The sequence below is a fragment of the Giraffa tippelskirchi genome, chromosome 5, assembly GCF_054371585.1.
Source record: "Giraffa tippelskirchi isolate mGirTip1 chromosome 5, T2T-mGirTip1v1.2.pri, whole genome shotgun sequence".
NCBI classification, from domain to species: Eukaryota; Metazoa; Chordata; class Mammalia; order Artiodactyla; family Giraffidae; genus Giraffa; species Giraffa tippelskirchi.
The window spans coordinates 98305947-98325982 of record NC_137279.1 but is presented as its reverse complement, the minus strand read 5'-3'; the positions used below and the strand labels follow the sequence as shown (position 1 = coordinate 98325982).

At 39.6% G+C, this 20036-nt stretch overlaps 2 protein-coding genes across 12 annotated transcripts in view; both read right to left on the bottom strand.

Moving 5' to 3' along the window:
* Positions 1-3425: 3425 nt before the first annotated feature.
* Positions 3426-19024, bottom strand: CTSK (cathepsin K). Its single transcript, XM_081487755.1, has 8 exons — positions 15828-19024; positions 13970-14093; positions 13375-13497; positions 13138-13293; positions 11186-11404; positions 6609-6774; positions 6231-6336; positions 3426-4097 (listed from the first exon to the last, which is right to left on the bottom strand). The coding sequence occupies exons 2-8, from the start codon at positions 14090-14092 to the stop codon at positions 3998-4000; spliced, it is 993 nt and encodes a 330-aa protein (XP_081343881.1). The 5' UTR covers position 14093; positions 15828-19024; the 3' UTR covers positions 3426-3997.
* Positions 17268-20036, bottom strand: part of ARNT (aryl hydrocarbon receptor nuclear translocator) — a 68785-nt gene continuing 66016 nt past the window's right edge. For all 11 annotated transcript variants that reach the window (XR_014053066.1, XM_081487749.1, XM_081487752.1 and 8 more), the window contains one exon: positions 17268-19297. Coding sequence is in view for 10 of the 11 variants with exons in the window: in XM_081487749.1 (XP_081343875.1) it covers positions 19208-19297 (90 nt within the window). In the remaining variant the exon portion in view is untranslated. The remainder of the gene's footprint in view (positions 19298-20036) is intronic.

Below are 20036 nucleotides of genomic sequence, written 5' to 3'. Positions count from 1 at the left end.
GATAACACATCTATAGGAAATTTGGAAAATACAGAACAAAGTTACATATAGTTACACCATTTTTATAAGGGAATTTCATGCATCTATAAAAATAATCATGTGCTAAGTTGAAACCTATCAATTCTATTGCTCAGCATCTTTTTGGAGATATTATCTGATGCAAACAGACAAAAAAGAAATTAAGAGGTAAAAATTGGAAAGAAAACGGTAATACTGACTTCTGTGGATGATATGCTTACATACTCAAAAACCTCTCCCCAAAATCAAAAGAATCAACCGCAAAAAGTACAAACCAAAAGAGAATGCAAGGTAAGGTGGTGGTGGTTGTGTTAGCGCTCAGTCGTGTCTTACTCTTTGCAACCCCATGGATTGTAGCCCACTAGGCTCCTCTGTTCACGGGATTCTCCAGGCAAGAATATTGGAGTAGGCTACCATTCCCTTCTCCCAAGTATAATGTTACCTGGAAGTATTTTGTGGATGTTCTTTATCAAATTGAAGGTGTTTCCCCCTATTCCTAGTTTGCTGAAGGTTACATGACACCAAAAGCACAGTCTATACATAGGAAAACTGCTAAACTGCATTTTATCAGCAATAAAAACCTTTGTATTTCAAAAGACTCTCTTAAGAAACTGAAAAGAAGGGACTTCCCTGGTGGTCCAGTGGTTAAGACTCCCAATGCATGGGGCACAGGTTTGAACCCTGGTTGGGGAACTAAGATCCCAAATCCCATATGCCACACAGCATGGCCTAAAAAATTAAAAAATGGAAAGAAAATTTGCAGACTGGGAAAAAATATCTGAAAATCATACATCTGATAAAGGAATTGTATCCAAAATATGTAAAGAATTCTTAGGACTAAATAAAAGACAACCCAATTAAAAATGGGCAAAAGTTTGTAAGTTCACCAAGAAAGACATTTGAATGGCTCTTTAGCCCATGCAAAGATGCTCAACAGCATCAGTCATCAAGGCAATGCAGACCAAACCCACACTGAGACCCACCTCACGCCCACCAGGACAGCTGGCATCAGACGATAGAGAGGGTGAGGAAGTGAAGTGAATACTCAGCACGTGGGTGGGAACGTGAAATGGTGGCTCCACAAGTCTACTCAAGGTAAGGTAGCTGAGTACAAAAACTAATATAAGAGAAATCAACAGCTTTCAAATACACATCCAATCAGAAATTACATTGGAAAAGACCACATTTAAAGTGTAAAATAATAATAAAAGGTAAAACTCACTAGAAAAGAGGTTAGCAAGAAGTGGGTAATATCTCTAAGAAGGGCACAAAAGAACATTTGACAAAATATAAAGGCACCTCTTACTCTTAGATAGGAAGATTCAATACTATAAAGAAGTCAGTTTTCCCTAATTAAAGATATAAATTTAATGTCACCCAAATAGAAATACCAGCAGAATTTTAGACAACTTGGCAAGCTAATTCTAAAGATCACATGGAAAAAATAGAAAACAAGACTTTTCAGGAAAAATATCTAGAAAAGGAGAGTAATAAGGGGAAGACTAATGTGACTAGATATTAAAACATTATAAAATGTATGAAACCGGTTAAATACAGATATACATATTAATGTATCAGAATAGAAAATCTAGAAATAAACCCAAATACATACAGGAATAAAATAAATTTTTGCTCACATAGCCATACAAAAGGAAATTTTAAGGGATGTTCTTCAGGCAGAAAGAAAAAAAATTAAAATAATAGAAGTTTGTAGATTTGCCTAGTAAGGAGTCAGACCTCTCTCAAGCTTGTCTTTACAAAGCATCACAGAAACTACCTGCAGGTTACTGAATCTGCTCACTCATGCCTACACATTTCAATATACTGTTCTTTGGGTCTGAATGCCGTTTTACATTCCCAATCTGCCAAATTAATACCTGAGCTTCAGAAAAGTTCAGGAGTTATTCTTCCATTAAATATTCTTTTTTTGAGAAGAAATCGAGTATGTGTGTGTGTGCTCAGTCATCTCCGACTCTTTGCTACCCCAAGGACTGTAGCCACTAGGTCCCTCTGACCATGGAATTTTCCAGGCAAGAATACTGGAGTGGGTTGCCATTTCCTACTCCAGGGTATCTTCCTGACCCAGGGTCAAACCAGCGTCTCTTATGTCTCCTGCACTGGCAGGTGGATTCTTTACCACTGTGCCACCTGGGAAGCCCTACAGTATGTGTAGTGTCTCCTAAATGTTGACTTTCCATTTTCTTGCATCTCCATTTTGTTCCTCATCTGTTATTTGTTCTTTATAGCACTGCCAGAGGAGCACTGCTAACATAAAAAAAAAAAAATCTGATTGCGTCTTTCTCCTACTCAAAAATATTTGATGCCAATTAAATGCCTGAATGTTTCTAAAATAGAGTATGAACTTCTTGGGACATCAAATGTTTTCAAGGCCTTCTTGGACTCACCTCCAAACTACTTTCTCTCCTCAGCTCTACCATGTATATGTGTTTGCACCCTATACTTGCAGCCACTGCAGCCCTTATCATTCACACACATATATCTCTCTTGCTTTGTTCACCCAGAACCTTCAGCCTCACCTAATGCAACTCTTCACATCACCCCCAATCTCTCCAGTCCCTCATCCCCCTCAATTCCCAGTCTTCTCTGCCCATTCAGATATTTCAAAGCTTTGCTTTCAATGAAACCACATCTAAGATATTTTAAGAATGAATGACTCAATCCTGAGCTTCCATAGTTCATATTTATTTAATTATGGTTGATACTATCAGCTGTTTTTATATCTGTCACTAGTCTATAACTTTCATAGAAGTCAGGGCCTCATCTTACTAATTTGTTTCATCCTGGTAGCTTTGAATACACTGCAAATGACATGGTAATAAATACTGACACACAAAAATAAATGGTTTTTGCACAGCATGAAATAAAGTAGTGCCTGACACATGGTCAGTGTTCAATAAATGTGAACTTTTTCCAGCAGTAATAACAGATGCTCAAAAAACATTTTGTGAAAAATGGCAAAAGCTTGTTGTGCTGATTTACTACTAGCCAGCTAAGTTCTTTTGAAATTGATACTGCTTAGGAATTATTATAAAGAGTTTCAATTTCCTCTTTTGGTGACAGCAAAAGTTTAGGTTCTCGAGCTACAGAAAGGGCCTTAAGATAGTTTTCAAGACCCAGGTTCATGTATCACTTAATCTGGTCTCCATACAGATAGAATTAAATATTGAAATCTTTTTATATCCATTTAATCCCTGAAACTTAGTACAACTCTTAATACCAAGTAAGCACTAAAAAATGTTAGTGGAAGGAATAAACAAATAAATGAATTAGGACGAATTGTTTATGCAATAGAATCTTCAAACTGTGAGCACATCATATATAAGAAATACGTTTTGTTCATTTTTTTGTCTCCAGCACCTAGCCCAGTATCTGACACAAAATCAATGTTTACTAAACAGCTATTTATTAAATTATAGATAAGCGATAAATACAGTTTACTTTAAAAATGCGAAGAAGGAAAAAGAAAACACATTTGTTGTATCATGTAAACTTGTACCAAAGATTTATGAACAGATTTATTAATGGGGTGGAATTTCTACCTGGAAGATAGAGAAGTAAACGTGGAGACTGAGAAGTCAGGTCACCTTAGTCCTCTCATGTGGTTAAAGCTAACTAGTTCCTGTGAATGAGAATCTAGCCTATCTGAGGATCTCTAGCCTCTATACAGCATCGGCCTCAGAACAACACAGTCAGGGCAGGTGCTGGTCACGTCTCTTAGCCTAAGAGTGCATACCTACTAGGGAAATTCTACCGTGGCGACAATGACAAAATAAAGACCTTGGGTGAAGAGAAGAAAGTAGTAGGAGTGTCACTTGAAGCACAAACAGGGAGACTGAACGGACAATCTCTGTGTCACCACATCTGTGTCAAGAAAGGCACGCCACTTTCCTTCAAGGTACATAAGCATGTTGCACCATTGTGGAAGAAATGGAAGAGCAGGACGGGGCTGGCTGGTGGGTCACATCTTGGGGAAGCTGGCCAGGTTGGCAATGCCACAAGCGTTGTTCTTATTCCGGGCCATGAGGACATAGCCTTTGTTTCCCCAGTTTTCTCCCCAGCTGTAGGACCAAGCAAGGAAAATACTTAGTACCCTCAGTTTATTCAATAAAACATTTACTGAGTATTGTGCTAGGTTTTGATGGTTTACCAAAATAAATAAATCAGTTTTTACCTTTAAAGACTTTAAAGTCAAGAAATGGAGAGAAGGCATAGTGTTACAAGAGAGATTGCTTCTGCTCAAGGGGATCAAAAAGGGCTTAACAAAAGAGGTGGCATTTGAGCTGAGCCCAAAGGCTGATAGAATTTGGATCTGTGGCAACAGGAAGCCAGTGGGCGAGAGTGAAATGAGTAATAGAGGCAGGAAAGCATGGGATATGTGTTAAGGTCATGTAGCTAATTGCCATACACCTAGAGCTATCACAGAATCGTAGATCAAGTATACTCCAATAAAAAAAAAACATATAGCTGAAAAACAGGGTGCCTGACAGGGTACAGTGGAAGATTAGGTTAAGGGGATCTTTCTGGACAGGCTAGAGATTTTGACTCTCTGGCCCATGATAGTGGAGGAGACATTGAAGTTTTCTGATTAGGAGAGTGAAGTCATTCAACTTGAGTTTTATGATGAATTATCTTGAAAACATGAGTCTAGAGCATAAGAATGAGGCAAGAGAGGCTGAAGCTGGTGATCTTGGTTTGGGAGTGAACCCATAAGAGAGGTGGCGACAGAGGAGGAGATGGTTGGATGGCATCATCGACTCAACGGACATGAGTTTGTGTAAACTCCGGGAGATAGTGAAGGACAGGGAAGTCGTGTGCTGCAGTCCATGGGGTCACAAAGAGTCAGACAAACTGAGCAACTGAACAACAATCATAAGAGAGATGAGTGATGCCATAAGAATAGATGAGACTGCTAAGGAGACAAGTGGAAAGGTTGGAAGATTAGATACAGATAAAGACAAAGGCAGACAGAAAGACAGAGGAATGGGGAGAGATTGGTCTATATATCTTCCTAAATTATTTTCATAAGTTTACTGTCCTTTTTTCCCAACCAGAAAATTCACCAGTTACCTGGTACATTTACTTAAGCAATTTACCCTACCCCTGTTCCCTTATCCAGGGGTTCCCAATGACCCTGATCCTGCCTGGGCATGTCCTTTATTCTTCCCAGCTCTCTTGGATGTAGAACTTACCACTTGATTAAAAAGAAAGGACTGAGTAAGTGCCTGGGCTGAGAAAGGAGACAGGAAGAACACAAGACAGAAGCTGTGGGAGAAGGAATACCCTCTTAGGAAGGTGCACAGGCTCACCCTTAGTTTGGACTGTGATTAAAAAGTTATTCCCAGCCTCATATTCCATCCTGCCAGCCCTCCAGGCAGCATGCCAAACTTGGTTACACTGCTACATTGCCCCACGCACGCCCCAGAGTCTAGGATGCCTACTCCTTCGGAGGGCATCAAGGACAGAAAGTTTAATCAGTGCTACTGCCAGGCTGGTGTTGATCAATGAGGAAAGGAAAAGAATAATTCCTATAAATCTGCACCCCATCCATAAAGTCATAAGGAGCTAAAGAGAAATAGGGAGCCGAGGGGCCCTGTAGTTTTATTTGTCCCCAATAATAGAGAAGGAAATACTAATTTTGTTTTTGGTGCTCTTATCTACTTTCTGAAATGCATTTATCTTCACAGACTTCAAAATCTCTGGCCAATTCTGATATATGTCTATCTTAAGGGCAAAAAGCTACACAAGGGGATATTAAACTTTTACATTGTTTATATTGTTGCCTAATGCTTACCATCAGACTGATGATGGAAACCTCCCTAAAAAACCAATCACATTAGAGAAAAAGGAAAAAATACACATAATTCCAAAGCTCCTGCTGGCTCTTGGTGCTCCTTTATGTTCTCACATTAGCTAGGTCTGTCTTTTTTAGGGGCTATGAGATCACTGAAGACAGACATCTGCTCACATGTTTGTGTATGTAACTGAGCACCTTGAACACGGATTAGCTGTCCAACACATACCTTTAGTACTCTTGTCTGGCCATTATGTTAGAATGAATAGCCTCAGATTGGGAAGGTAGAATTGAAACATGTGAGAAAATTTTCTTTTGAGAGAAAAAAAGGAATATTGGGAAGTTGAGGTTGAGTGTTAAGAGAGTGAGGGGGTGACAAATACAGTGTTCCCATAATTACCTGTTTTTAATTATCCAGTGCTTGTTCCCCTTCTGGATCCCATATCCCACTGCCAAAACCGCGTGGTTCAGATTATCACTATTGCAGTTTTCATCGTAATACACACCTAGGAAACAAATCATCAAGGTGAAGCTTTCTGTAACCCAAGGATTGCCCTGTGGGCTCTCCCACTCTAGGAGACCCTCTGTAGAATCCTGTCCCAGTCTTTTGTAAGAGGACTTACAACAGAGATGGTCTGTGCTGTGGCAGCTGTTTCTCTCTGGTGGACTCAGTCTGATTATGGATACAAGTACTGAAAATGCTTGGTAACCTTGGGGAAGCTGCCCAGTCCACATCATAAGAGAAGGCTGACTGTGCTCTACAGGAACAGCACCTTACCTTTTCTGTAAAACTGGAAGGAGGTCAGGCTTGCATCAATGGCCACAGAGATGGGTCCCACTCGGGCTACTGCCCTTTTCAGGGCTTTTTCATTTCCTTCAGGGATCTCTCTGTACCCTCTGCACTTAGCTGCCTTGCCTGTTGGATTGTACATACAATTTTCATCCTGGAAAAATAAGGTTAAAATAGGACTGGGACTAAGCAAAGGAAGTTAACTGGTGAGAAAGTCTGTTAAAGTTTTGGGTGACATCAGTGCACGGCAGCAGGCTTGAGTCTCCACAAAGGGTCTGTTCTCTCCTCACCATTTTAGAAATTGTAAGAAAAGAATATGGGGTGGGAGGTGGGAGGCAGGCTCAAGAGGGAGGGGACATACATATACCTGCGGCTGATTCATGCCGATATACGGCAGAAAACAACACAATATTGTAAAGCAAATATTCTCCAATTAAAATTAAATTAAAAATTTTAAAAAGAACATGAAAATTGTATACCTTGTACCATGCACAAAAGTCAGCTCCAGGTGGTTTTAAAACATAAATGTGAAAGAAAACACTGTAAAACTTTAAAAAAGGAATATTTTTATTACCTCAGAGTAGAGAAAGAGTTCTGAAACTAGATTAAAAAAAAAAACAACGACAAATCAATTCTAGCAATGTAGTATGTGTGATCCTCAGTAGGCAAGGAGGCAGCGGCTCCTGTGTTGGGAGGAGGCCCAGCCCCAGCTAGACAGAAGACCTTGGCCCCATGCACCTGTATGAGGCAGCGTCCTGGCTGGACCTTGTGCTCTCATGAGAGAGAGAGAGGTAAAATCACATAACATAATACTAAAACAAATTAATAAAGAATTTAGTAATTTAGCCTGTGAATTTCCAACATTATGTTTTGCAGGTCTAGTTAACAATGATGTGTTTCATTGTCAAGCAAAAAAGATGGAATCTAATGGCAACCCATGTCAAAGTGGTGTATTCTTTTTAGCAGTTCATTTTCCTAGAGGCTACCCCACAAAAATCATAACGTTGCATCTACAAGAATACATTATCTAGGGCTTCCCTGGTGGTCCAGTGGTTAAGAATTCACCTGCCAATACAGGGGACATGGCTCGATCCCTGGTCTGGGAAGATCCCTTATGCCGTGGAACAATTAAGCCTGTGTGTCACAACTACTGAAGCCTGCATGCCTAGAGACTGTGCTCTACAACAGGAGAAGTCAATGGAATGAGAAGCCTGCACACTGCAACAAAGATTAGCTCCTGCTTGCCACAACTAGAGAAAGCCTCTGCATAGCAACCAAGACCTGATGCAGCCAAAAATAAATAAATACTTAAAAAAAATTTTCTAAACACTAACAATAATGGTAGCATTTGACATGATAGTCTAAGATTATAGTAATGTCCTGTATTAATAATTTCTCAAGATTCCTTTGCCATATAATCCAAACCTTTGGTGCCTCCTAGAGCCAAAAATTGCATAGATATACAAGTACAATAAAATATCTAGGGGATGGATTTGGAAGGATACCATGTAATGATATTTTAAAGTAAAAACAACTTGTATTGTGGCTGGAATGAACTTAAGTTACTGTATTATCTGCCTGCTGCACTATCAGATCTCTTTTTTTAAGCTTTTTTTTCGCGACCTCTTTCCATTCATTTACATGTTCATATAAGAATTTCTTTCCGTTTCGGACAATAAACATAATGAGAACAGTTGTCAAAGACTCAGAATATTAAAAATGAAACACATGTCTTATAATGGCTAACTCTTCATTTTGATTGATTCTAAAACCAAAATCATTGCATATTCCTCTAAAATGCTGAAGAGATCATTTGAGGGGATAGGGGAACAAAAATTGTAAGTCAATTGCTCCTTCTATTTCAAAACAGGGGTTCAAATATTATATAATTTTATTCAGAGTTTCTGAGTTATTAAACTATCTGTCAACAAACTGGTTAATACAGTATTGATAAATGATGTAAGCTGTCAATGGATAAGTGATCAACAACTAGTTCTAATAATATTTATTTTTTTAATATAGTTAGACAAATCTTTAAATTGGCTGCCTGGATAAAGCAACATGGAAAAAAAGTTATAAACGTGAATCTGTTTTTTTGTATATACTATTAGAATTTGTTTAATTTTTTTGATATCAAGTGACAACAAAAAGTTGTCAAAAAAATATTTAACAATTAAAAAAAATATTTTGTCACATTTAGGTTATGTCACTAATGGCCTGATGTATTCAGAATTAAAAAGCTAATCTGTTAGGGCAGCTTTAGTATGCTGCACCTTATACTAGCAGCCCTATGAAAACTGTATACAGATTAAAGAAAAATCTTTCCACATACAACCTCCAACTTTCCTGATTTGTATACCTGACAACAACAACAAAAAAAATGGAATAATAATGGCATGAAATTTCATGAGGATGTGTTGAAGTGACTTTACTATGTAGACTGTTGAGTATCCAGTGAAATGGATCTGTTCAGTCATTTACATTAATGAGCATTTTATTGCATCAGATATCATTTCAGATGGCTAAATATAAATAAATAAAACTCACTGTTATTGGGTTTTTAAAGGCTCAAATTGCAAAGGAAAAAAATAATTTTTCTAAAATTAAGAACTTTTCTGGATTGAAAGACATCATAAACAGAAAGAAAAGAAAACACATAGTTATAGTTGTTGTTTAGTTGCAAAGTCATGTCTGACTCTTTTGCAATCCCATGGACTGTAGCCTGCCAGGCTCCTCTGTACATGGGATTTCCTAGGCAAGAATAGTGAAGTGGGTTGCCATTTTTTTCTCCAGGGGATCTTCCTGAACCAGGGATTGAACCCACATCACCTGTGTTGGCAGGCAGATTCTTTACCACTGGGCCACCAGGGAAGCCCAATACACATAGTATTGTATCCAAATATCTTTTTACATTTTTAAAACATTAGAAAGAGAATAAAACCTAATTAAAAATGGGCAAATGATATAAATGCTTCCATGGTAGCGCAGTGGTCAAGAATCCACCTGCCAGTACAGGAGACCCAAGAGACACAGGTTCAATCTCTGGGTTGGGAAGATCCCCTGGAGTAGGAAATGGCAACCTGCTCCAGTATTCTTGCCTGTAAAATTCCATGGATAGAGGAGCCTGGTGAGCTACAGTCTACAGGGTTGCTAAGAGTCAGATTGTAAGCACACTCACAATGACACACAAAAGATATAAGCAGTCAATTCATAAAGAAATGCAGATGGCCAGATAAGCATACTGACGAAGCTGTAAATCAACAGGATTTCTTATACTATGCAGATGGGAATATAAATTTTCCAAATACTTTGGTAAACAATTTGACATCATCTAGTATAGTTGAGGATGCACAGACCCTAAGACTCAGACAATTCTGTTCCTAGATACTATATCCTAGTAAAGAAATTCTTGAACATGTGAATAGAAGACAAGATTGGGGATATTTGCAGCAGATAAACAGATCTGACGGGTAGATCTTGGTTCTGCTACATAACTAGAGGTATGAATTTGAATATGCCATTTTATCTCCTTAAGTGTCTATGTCCTTCTATGTCCTCACCTATAAAGTGAGGATAAGGGTACCTTACAGGGCTTTTATAATGATTAAATGAGAACATGCAGTAAGTACACGGCTTAGCACAGTAGCCATCATTTGTAGTACTCAGACTTGCAATCCCTACTTTAAAGGCTCCTGCTGCAAAGGCCCCATATTACCTGTCAACTCCATGTATATAAAAATGTCCTCAGATCATCTTCCTTTTAGGTAAGAATGACCTTCCTATTACTAAAGGACCTTATGGGAGGAAGTGAGTTCATCTCTAAAATTGCGATAAATATGAAGCAACTTGCTTTTTTCTCTCATTTTAAACGTGTTAACATGTTAACTTACAAAATTTGCTTAAATGTTCCCCAAATCCACATTGAGATCATACAAAATAAAGCCACATGATTCATGAAATTAGCCCGGTGGGCTTAGAGATTTCTGATGGGAGTGGAAGAGTTGAATACAGAGTTATAGAGACCTACTCAGAGATCTATGGGATAGCCTGTCCTCTGTTCTTTCTCCAGGGCAGAGAGACAGATAGGAGCCATGGCAGCCTAAGCTTCCCAAATTTTCCCAGACTGGACTTCCCTGGTGGTCCACTGGGTAAGAATCCACTTACCAATGCAGGAGACACATGTTCTGTTCCTGATCTGGGATGATCCCACATGCTGTGGGGCAACTAAAACCTGTGCTCCACAACTACTGACCCCACATGTCTTAGAGCCTAAGTTTTGCAATGAGAAGCAACTACAATGAGAAGCCAACAACTAGAGGGTAGGCCTCGCTCACCACAACTAGAGAAAGACTGTGTCAAGCAACAGATTAATTAATTTTAAAACACACACACAAATTCTCCCAGACTATGGGAATCTTCTTGGCCTTTTGTGGGAAATCATTCCATCAAGAAAGCTGGATAGGGTAACAGAAAACAAGATTTCTGGAACTGTTTCCAGAACAAAATGTCATGCTGGAGAAGGAGAAGCCATTACAGAACTATATGACTGCGCGGGACAGTCTCACCTGTCCAACATATGGGTAGGCATCTTCAGAGTCAATGCCCCGGTTCTTCTGCACATACTGGAAGGCATTGGTCATATAGCCCCCTCCACAGCCATCATTCTCAGACACACAATCCACCAGGTTCTGTGGACTCAGATTTAAGAGTTTGCCAGTTTTCTTCTTGAGTTGGCCCTCCAGGGCACCCACAGAGCTAAAAGCCCAACAGGAACCACATTGACCCTGAGAGGCATAACAGAGAAACCATCAGTAATTGCGGCTCACAGTTTCTGTTTCTCTCTTCTACCTGCCCGATGAAATTTCATACTTTTTATAAATTTCAGCACCCATCCCCTTTGCTATGAAGTATTCCTATTTCCCTTCACTGAAGCTTTGTTGCAGTGTTCTATTGCTACTGTTGCTATTAGTAACTGTTGTTACTACTGTTACCATTAGTTGCAGTAAAGCAGAGTGCAGCACTTCAATGAATCAATGAATCCATCATGAATGAAAAACAGTAAGGTGAAAATGCAATACCCCTAATCTACTGAACATCACAACTTAGCCCAGCCTGACTTACATGTACTTAGAATACTTACATTAGCCTACAACAGGCAAAATAATCTCACATAAAGCCTATTAGTGTTGAATATCTCCTGTAATTTACTGAATTACAATTATGTTGAATATCTTATGCAATTTATTGAATTATAATTGTATTGAAAGTGAAAAACAGAATGTCTGTAGTTGTGTTTACCCTCATGACCATGTGCCTGGCTGCAAGCCATCGCCTGCTACCACAGCCTAGCATCAAGAGAAGGTATCATACTACATATTGCTAGCCTGGGAAAAGATCAAAACTTAAAATTTGAAGTACAGTTTCTACAGAATGCCTATCACTTTTACACCATCATGAAGTCAAAAATATCATAAGGTGAACCATTAGAAAGTCAGAGAACTACTCTAGGACAGGAAAAGTTTTCCATGTTCTTTAATACTTTTACAAATGAAATACTGCAGATAAAAGAAATACTCTTTAAAGGTAGTTCTTGGGCACATAGGGAATAGAAATGTGGGAGACTTATAAAAATATAACCATTGTGTTGGAAACAATGATAATAATTGTGTATATTTGCATAAGATATTTGTTATAAAAACAATGTAGACGAATAATTAAGGATTTATTATCTTGCTAAAAAAAAAGTCAGGGACCATCTGTACTGGCTTTGTAACACACTAGATCAGTGACCTTGGGTAAATTACTAAACCTCTCTGTACCACACTGTCTTTATGTGTAAATTGTGACTAATAATAATATAATGAGATTATGAGAATTTAAAGTTAATTCATATAAAGGATGAATTATTATGTGCAATAATAATAATCTACCAAAAAGTGCTAGCTATTATTATCGGTGTGTGTTCAGCTAGATGATACATTTTTTTCGTTCCTGCTAGTTCTATTTTTTAAGATTGGGGATTTCTTGAGAACACAAGTTATGTCTTAGTCCTCTCTACTGTCTAGCACTATACCTGGTAGGTTCTACAAAAACTGTGGTTGTTGAATGAATGTGTTAGATCAAGTGTTCATCTGGCAGATACAATCAGTATTGTTAAGGTTGTGGGAAAACTTACATTCTCAGGCTGGTAAAAATGTAAGATTGTAAAAACTTTTGTGGAAAGGATTCTGTGACCTACTGATTTTAAGATTTATTTTGCATAAATAGTATATATGCACATAGGTGCTTACAGTAATACTATTTGTAGAAAAGAAAAAAGAAAAAAAAAACAACCTAAATCTACAAAAACAGATGATGAGTTAAACAACAGAACAGGCTTTATTCTCTTGGCAGTGGGAGGTGTAACTTAATTCTTTCCCCTCTCTTTCTGGTGCCCTCATACCTTAGGAACAAAGAAGTAGAAAAAGGGAGAGATCATGCTAGCTTACATACCCACACCCAACAGAAAGGAGGATACCTGGTTTTTGACAGGAGTAACGTATCCCTTCTTCCGATAATCAACAGAGTCTGGGGCTCTGCCTTCCCAGTCTGGGATATAGAGGGTGTCATTACTGCGGGAACGAGAAGTGGGTACTTTGAGTCCAGTCATCTTCTGAACCACTTCTTCACTGGTCTGGGACAAAGAAGAAAGAGGCCAGGCATAAGCAGGGAACCAAGACAAGACAGACAGACCAGGAACTGAGGTGCAACTCACCATGTCCCCCAAGTGGTTCATGGCCAGTTCATATGTATGGACACCAAGCGAGGCCTCAAGATTATGGATGGAAATATGCTTCAGGTTTTTTTCCCAAATTAAACGCCGAGAGATTTCATCCACCTAAACAGAGCGTAATTAGTATTGGCATAGACTGTGTCCTGTGTATAAAGTTACTTACATAGTATTGTGGAGGTTTTCAGAAGAGATTAAATTTATAATCATAGAAGATTTACCATCTAGTTGGGGAACTGACCATGGGATTGTTAAGAGCATGCAAAAATCAATATGTAAACAACTGCAAATAATAAAACTCAAAGCTCTGATTTATGGGGGAAAATTGCTTATGGATTAACAGCATTATTTGAGAAGACTTCCCAAAAGAGACCTGTAAGACAGTTATAAAGAAAAGAAAAGATAGGACTTGATTGAGGATGACTTGAGGAGTAGGAATAGAAAGTATATGTTAACAGGGAACAGGGACAGGTTTGCTTGGTTGTATTATAATACTGAAATTGATGAAGGGAATCTGGAAGCTAGGATTGGATGTCTCGGGTTCCAGCCCTCCCACATTCTCCTCCAGGTTCCTAGGCACCTTGCTGTTATACTGCTTTCTGTAGGTCTTCTTCCATAGCTCCCATTGGGTATCCAGTATCTCCTCGGGGTACAGAGCAAAGCTCACCACAGGCAGCAGTAGTAGAACCGTGAGCCCCCACATCCTGGAGAAGAGGATAATTAGGGCCGTGCGTGGCAGTTCCAGTCGTGTCCAACTCTTGCCGACCCTGTGGACTATAGCCCACCAGACTCTGTCCGTAGATTCTCTAACCAAGAACACTGGAGTGAGTTGCCATTTCCTCCTCCAGGGGATCTTCCTAACTCAGGGATGGAACCCAAGTCTCTTATGCCTCTTGCATTGGCAAGTAGGTTCTTTACCACTACCACCACCTGGGAAGCCATAATTGGGGGAGACTCTTCTGTTTGTCCAGAGGTTCCTAAACTGACTTGGGATGAGGAAACAGCTGGAACCATATGCTCAGACAGGTGGTTCTTAATCTTTGGGAATCACAGACTCACATGACAAGCTAATAAAAAATTGCAATCCACTATTAATTCCTCTTGCCAGAAAAATGAATACACACACAATAATTCTGGGGAGTTCCTGAACCCAAAGTTAGGAGCCCCTTCCTCTGGACCATGAGGCAGAGGAACACTAGGCTTTATGAGGAAGGCAGACAAAGATTGAGAGTGATTTCCATATGATAAAACAATGATAGGAGGGGGAGGGGGTTCTGGATTTGGATGTGATGCTGATACATCTGGTCCCAAGTATTTTGGAAGATTACACACACACACACACACACAACTTGAACAGATAACCAGAAATGGGGCAGAAAATGGACAATCAGGATGGGAGCAACACCTGTCTGCTCCAGTGTCCCCAGCAGACTCGGAGGAGATGGACAGGTGTAGGCTAAGATGAATGAGATTGGAGAATACACACAGGAGAGCTAAATCTTTGCTTCCTGATAGTTTCTTCAAGGTATTCTTCTGTTCCTTGCCTGAATTCTGCTCCTAATCTTGCCAGCAGGGGACAAGGGAAAAGTGGACAGCATCTCCTATTCTCTGAGATATCCCCTCAGTGTTCTTATGCACTTCCTCCTTTCTCTTCCTGTTCCTTCCTTAGGCAGGAAACTGTCCTAATCTCAACCAGCTGCTGTGGGAGGAAAGCCTTTCTTTTTCTGACCAAAAAACCCACAAAAACCTCTGGGACTGCCTCACACGAGAAAAAAAGCCTCAGATCCAAAGTTTGCTAGAAGAACATAAAACAGAAAAGCAATGTTGTATGATCATTAGTCGCACAGCTTTTCAGAAGTTTACTCTAGCTTCATTCACTTCTTGCAGTGTCTTGCTAATCACGTCCTCCATTTTAAGAGCAAGTTTAGTCTGCAACAAGTCGTACAGCTTGCATGATTTTTAAACTTGTCTATTTTTTGTGTAATCTTTGCACATTGGCAAAATGTCCAGTAGGACATTTAATATCCGGAGTGCTCAGGGTTTTTGAGATTCTCGAGTAGGAAGACCTTACTGAGCTACCACCCCTCTGCACTCTCCTCCTCCCTGCTAGTAACTTAACCCTTTTAGTACCTTTGCCTTCCCACCAACCAAAAAAAAAACCCTGAGGCCACACTTTGAGGGATGGGTAAAGAAGGCCTTATATTCTTTGCTTTCACTGACAACCAAGTATACATACATATAAACCATAAAAGAGGTCCTAAAGATTTCCAGGCAGATTTTACTTAGCCAGGAAATAACCAAAGGAGGACATCACTGTTTCATGCCGAAAGCCTATAAAGTTCATTTTGATCTACAAGTCACTACATTCCTAATATTCCTAAAAATGGAGGACTGACAGGAATGAGAGGTTAAAAGATCCAGGAAGCTGAAAATGTTACCTGTTGATGAGGATCTGTTCTCCGGGCTCGTCTCAGCAGAGAAGTGTGGATAATGTGGCCGGATGACTAGGGGTGCTGAATTTATTCCACCAGGATTGCGGAAGTCAGCTCTGGCTGCTGGCTGGAAAATTTGGATGGGGAGGGCAGTGGAGATAGAAATGCTGAGAGAGGGGGGTTAGGGAGGAGGGAAGGAGGGAGCAGATTTGCATCGTTCCTCTGTGCGCATGTGGAGCATGTGTGGCAGGGCAGAGAGTTAGGTATTTAATTTCACATGGCTGCCTGCCTTTGAGACAGACAAAAAAGATCTCAATACATTATTACCCAAGTTGGGGTTTACCTTCTCTTTGGTGGATAGACAAGCATATATTATTTGTTACACTAGGGGATTACCTCTTTTCTGGCCCCTTTCCTGTTATTATTAATTTCTCCAACTTTGAAACCTGTTTTAAAATTTGTGTCTGACCCTCACATCACGGATGAGGAAATGAAGACAAAAAGCTAGAAAAAAGTATCTTAGGGGAAGTCACAGGCTCCAAAATCATTTGTATTTTATAGACCTGTTGCCTAAAAGTTGTCATTGCTTTCAGGCAGGGTAATAACTTTTCCAGACTAACATGACTTTGCTGAGGAAGGATATGCCCAGGAAGTTCGTATGAAATCAGTTCTAAAGTAACCAGAAACAGTACTCCTGGTTATGACAGCGCTTGAATCAATGCCATAAGCACTGACAAATTCACTTGTGACTTCTTCACTGCCAAAGCCTGATGAATATTATCTGTCTCAATTATTAAAATCCCCAATCCAGGGCCAGTCATATGAGCTTCTCCAAATGCTTCCCTCAATATCCAAGCATGTGACAGATCATGAGAATCTAGTTCAGTCCCTAAACCACATCCCCAAACATTTTCTTCCAAAAACAGATGTAGGGGGAGGGGGAAAAGAGGGTCCTTTGAACAAAAATAATAATACATGGGATCCAGCTTCAGTTTCTAGCTGGGTTACATACATAGACCCTCAAGAAAACAGGTTTACACTTATGGGTTTAATTTCTTAATGAAACACATTATCCTAGAGGGAAACGACGTCTAGACCTAAATAGTTTAAATTTCCCTATCCCTGATTCCTTTAAATCCAGAAGTGCCCTATTGGTCTCAAGTCCCAATTTATCCCCCTATCCCAAGGACTTGGGCAATCCCCTACCCCCCATCCCATGGTCAGATGTCCCTCATGATTTTACTCCAAGTGAGTCAGGATCACTTGGAGGAATGCTGACTGATCAGAGCCCTATGATTTCTGACTCCTGAAACTATAGGCACACTGTGCTTCATGTCTGTGTATTTGAAGCACAAGTTATGGATTCAATGGGTTGTGGGTGTTTGTTGTTTTTGAGCTGGGATGGAAATAATAAGGCCGCAATTAAGATCACACAACACAAGGAAGTTTACAAAAGGAAAAAATATTTTGTTTTAAAATCTTTGCTACATGTCATTATTTTTGCCACTGTAAGGCTCAGCACAGATGCCAGCAGTACAGGAATGGCCAACAGGAAAAAAAAAATCAAAAATAAAACCCTGAAGGAAACGCAGAATCAAAACCCCCAGAGCATCTTCTCCACCCCTCCCCTTCTCCCAAAGCCCAATAATAACTGTACAATATTATAGTCCTGATCACATTTAAAAACAGCTGATTATTAAAAAAACAAGGATTCCACTGGAAACTCAACTTTTTGGTTTCTTAAACTGTGATATAAATATATATGTATATTGTATGTGTGCACATAGAATAAAAAAATAAACTGTCTCCTTTTCCACTTCACTACCTGGCACCAGACTGGAGACAAAAGGGAGGGAAACCTAATGACATTCTCTCAGCCCTCTCCATGGCCACCTATGCTCCTCAGTCCCCTATGGCTACATTTAGTATGTCTTCTCCTTGTCAATTCAGTCTTGCACTTAAGATACTGGCCTGAGCCAAACAAGTGAACAACAACAAAAAGGCTGATACACATGACTGTTACCTGAGGAAGGTAAAGAGTGAGAGTAGTAACCTGTATCCGCATTTATATGGCTATAGTTAATTATTAAGTGACCCTGTCGGGATGGGAGTCCAGGTCCCATCTATCACATGGATTTATTACACTTGTACTATAAAGCAAAATCCAGTCTCAAGATTGGAGAGGGAGCAAAGAGGAAAGAACTATAGGTCCAGAAGAGACCTAAATTTCAATTCTTGCAGACTGGATACTTTGAATCTGGGATGAAAGAGGTTACTTTGCAAGAAGGCTTGGTATTTGGTTTAAATTCCAGCAATGAGGATTTTCACTGGGACTGCTAATCCAAGAAGTTGAGTTTCCATGCAGACATAACCTCTAGAGAACACACATCATATGTGATTCTGACAGAAAAATGCAGCATCATCCTTATGGACAAGTAGGGGGTTCTGAACGTGTTTACCTTGCCAGCCTATTTCTGTAACGCAGATGTTCCATACAAGGTGAGAGCACCAAAAGCAGGAATGACCCAGCTTTATCACTATATATGTTCAATGAGAGACCAACCATATCAATAGAAGACCTCATATACTTGCTTACAGTTGCAGAGTGGCTGGGCACAGATATAATAAGCGCAGCAAAGACATTTACTTAAATACTCTTTGGCTGCATTACTAAGTGGAAACTAATTGGAAGATTCAACTCTTTAGGACTCTTTGAAAAACACAGAGAAAGACAAAGATAAAATCTGGGACAAATTTTGCATAACTCCCTAACAGGGAGAAAGAAACACAGAAACAAATGTGCACACTCACACACACACACACGTGCACATGCAAGTGCATGCGCACACACACACTCTCTCATTTCCTTACTCATATTTCATTCCAGAGGAATTGCTCACAGGCAGCAGAAAGCGCCTATACTCACTTCCGAAAACTCCATGTACACCTACCATGTTTCATGGTCCTCAAACATTGAGGACATTTCTCCTCTCTCTCACCTTATTCAGAATTTCTTTCCAAAAATAAGCCATAGTATCCAAGGGAAATAGTGAATGTTTTCTAACCTGCTCCTTGACCCAGCACAAATCGTTTCTGCATAAATTTCTGGTCAGGAGACATAAGGAAAGACATTCTTAACCTAACCCAGCCTCAGTTTTTCAAAGGGTCCCCAAAGCATTGAGAAGTCACTCCATTTCTTCTATAAATGTTATCTCAGAGATGCAGGAAGACAAGGGAAAGGTCAGAAGGGAAAGGGGGTATACATCAGGGGTGAGGGAAGGGAAGGGAGAGGAACTTTTATTCTGTTTACAGAAAGATTTGCTTTTTTAAAAACAAATGGTGATTTTTTTTTTTCTCCCCCACCCTTTATCCTCACCCCAATAGTTCTATTCTGAAAAGGAGGGAAACATGGTTAGGTCAGGAAATTCTTCATTGTTGTAACTGTTGCTCTGGTCTCCCAGCATGGACAGCATCTCCTAATAAGAGAAAGAGAATAAGCTTGGGTCACACACCTTGATCCTTCACCTTTATTGAGCTCCTTCCCAACATCCCCCTGAACTATCATCCCTGGCCCCGGAGTTTCTGCTGTGTTGAGTTTTCTTAGCCTTCTTTACTCCCAGCAACTCTAACTTCTTTAGATGACAATCAATCTATTTTCCTACTTCTTTCTCTGCCTTCCCCCTAGTTTCACATTCTCCCTCTTTTCTAGTCCTCAATATTCTTAATGGGAGAAAAATCTCCTTGTCATATTTCATAAAATCACTTCTGGATATTTATGGAGTATCTCTTATCCTATCTGTTTTCCACCAAAATCTTGTTTTGCCTTCTTCCAATCTGTGTTTTAAACTAAGCTCCTCCTTTATCCCTCCTGAGATTACTAACTACTGCAGTCTCCTCAGGATTTATGTAAATAGACCCTTATAGCTGTATTCCGTATTTTTATATCTAAACTACTATCATTAAATGGGTATACGGCTCTCCATGAATGGACCAAAATTACTTTCTTTCATGTCTTTGCATGGTGCTTCACATCACTAATGATGGTCTGGTGCAGCACACTAAGGTCAATCTTTTCAATTAATGACATCTGTTTTTACGTGTCCCAACTCTTCTCTTCTCCCACTTACTAACCTCAATCCATGCATGCTTTCTTCTCTGTCTCTCCTCCCTGACTCCTTCTCTCCCAGTTTCTGGTTTTTTGAAGTCTTTAGACCC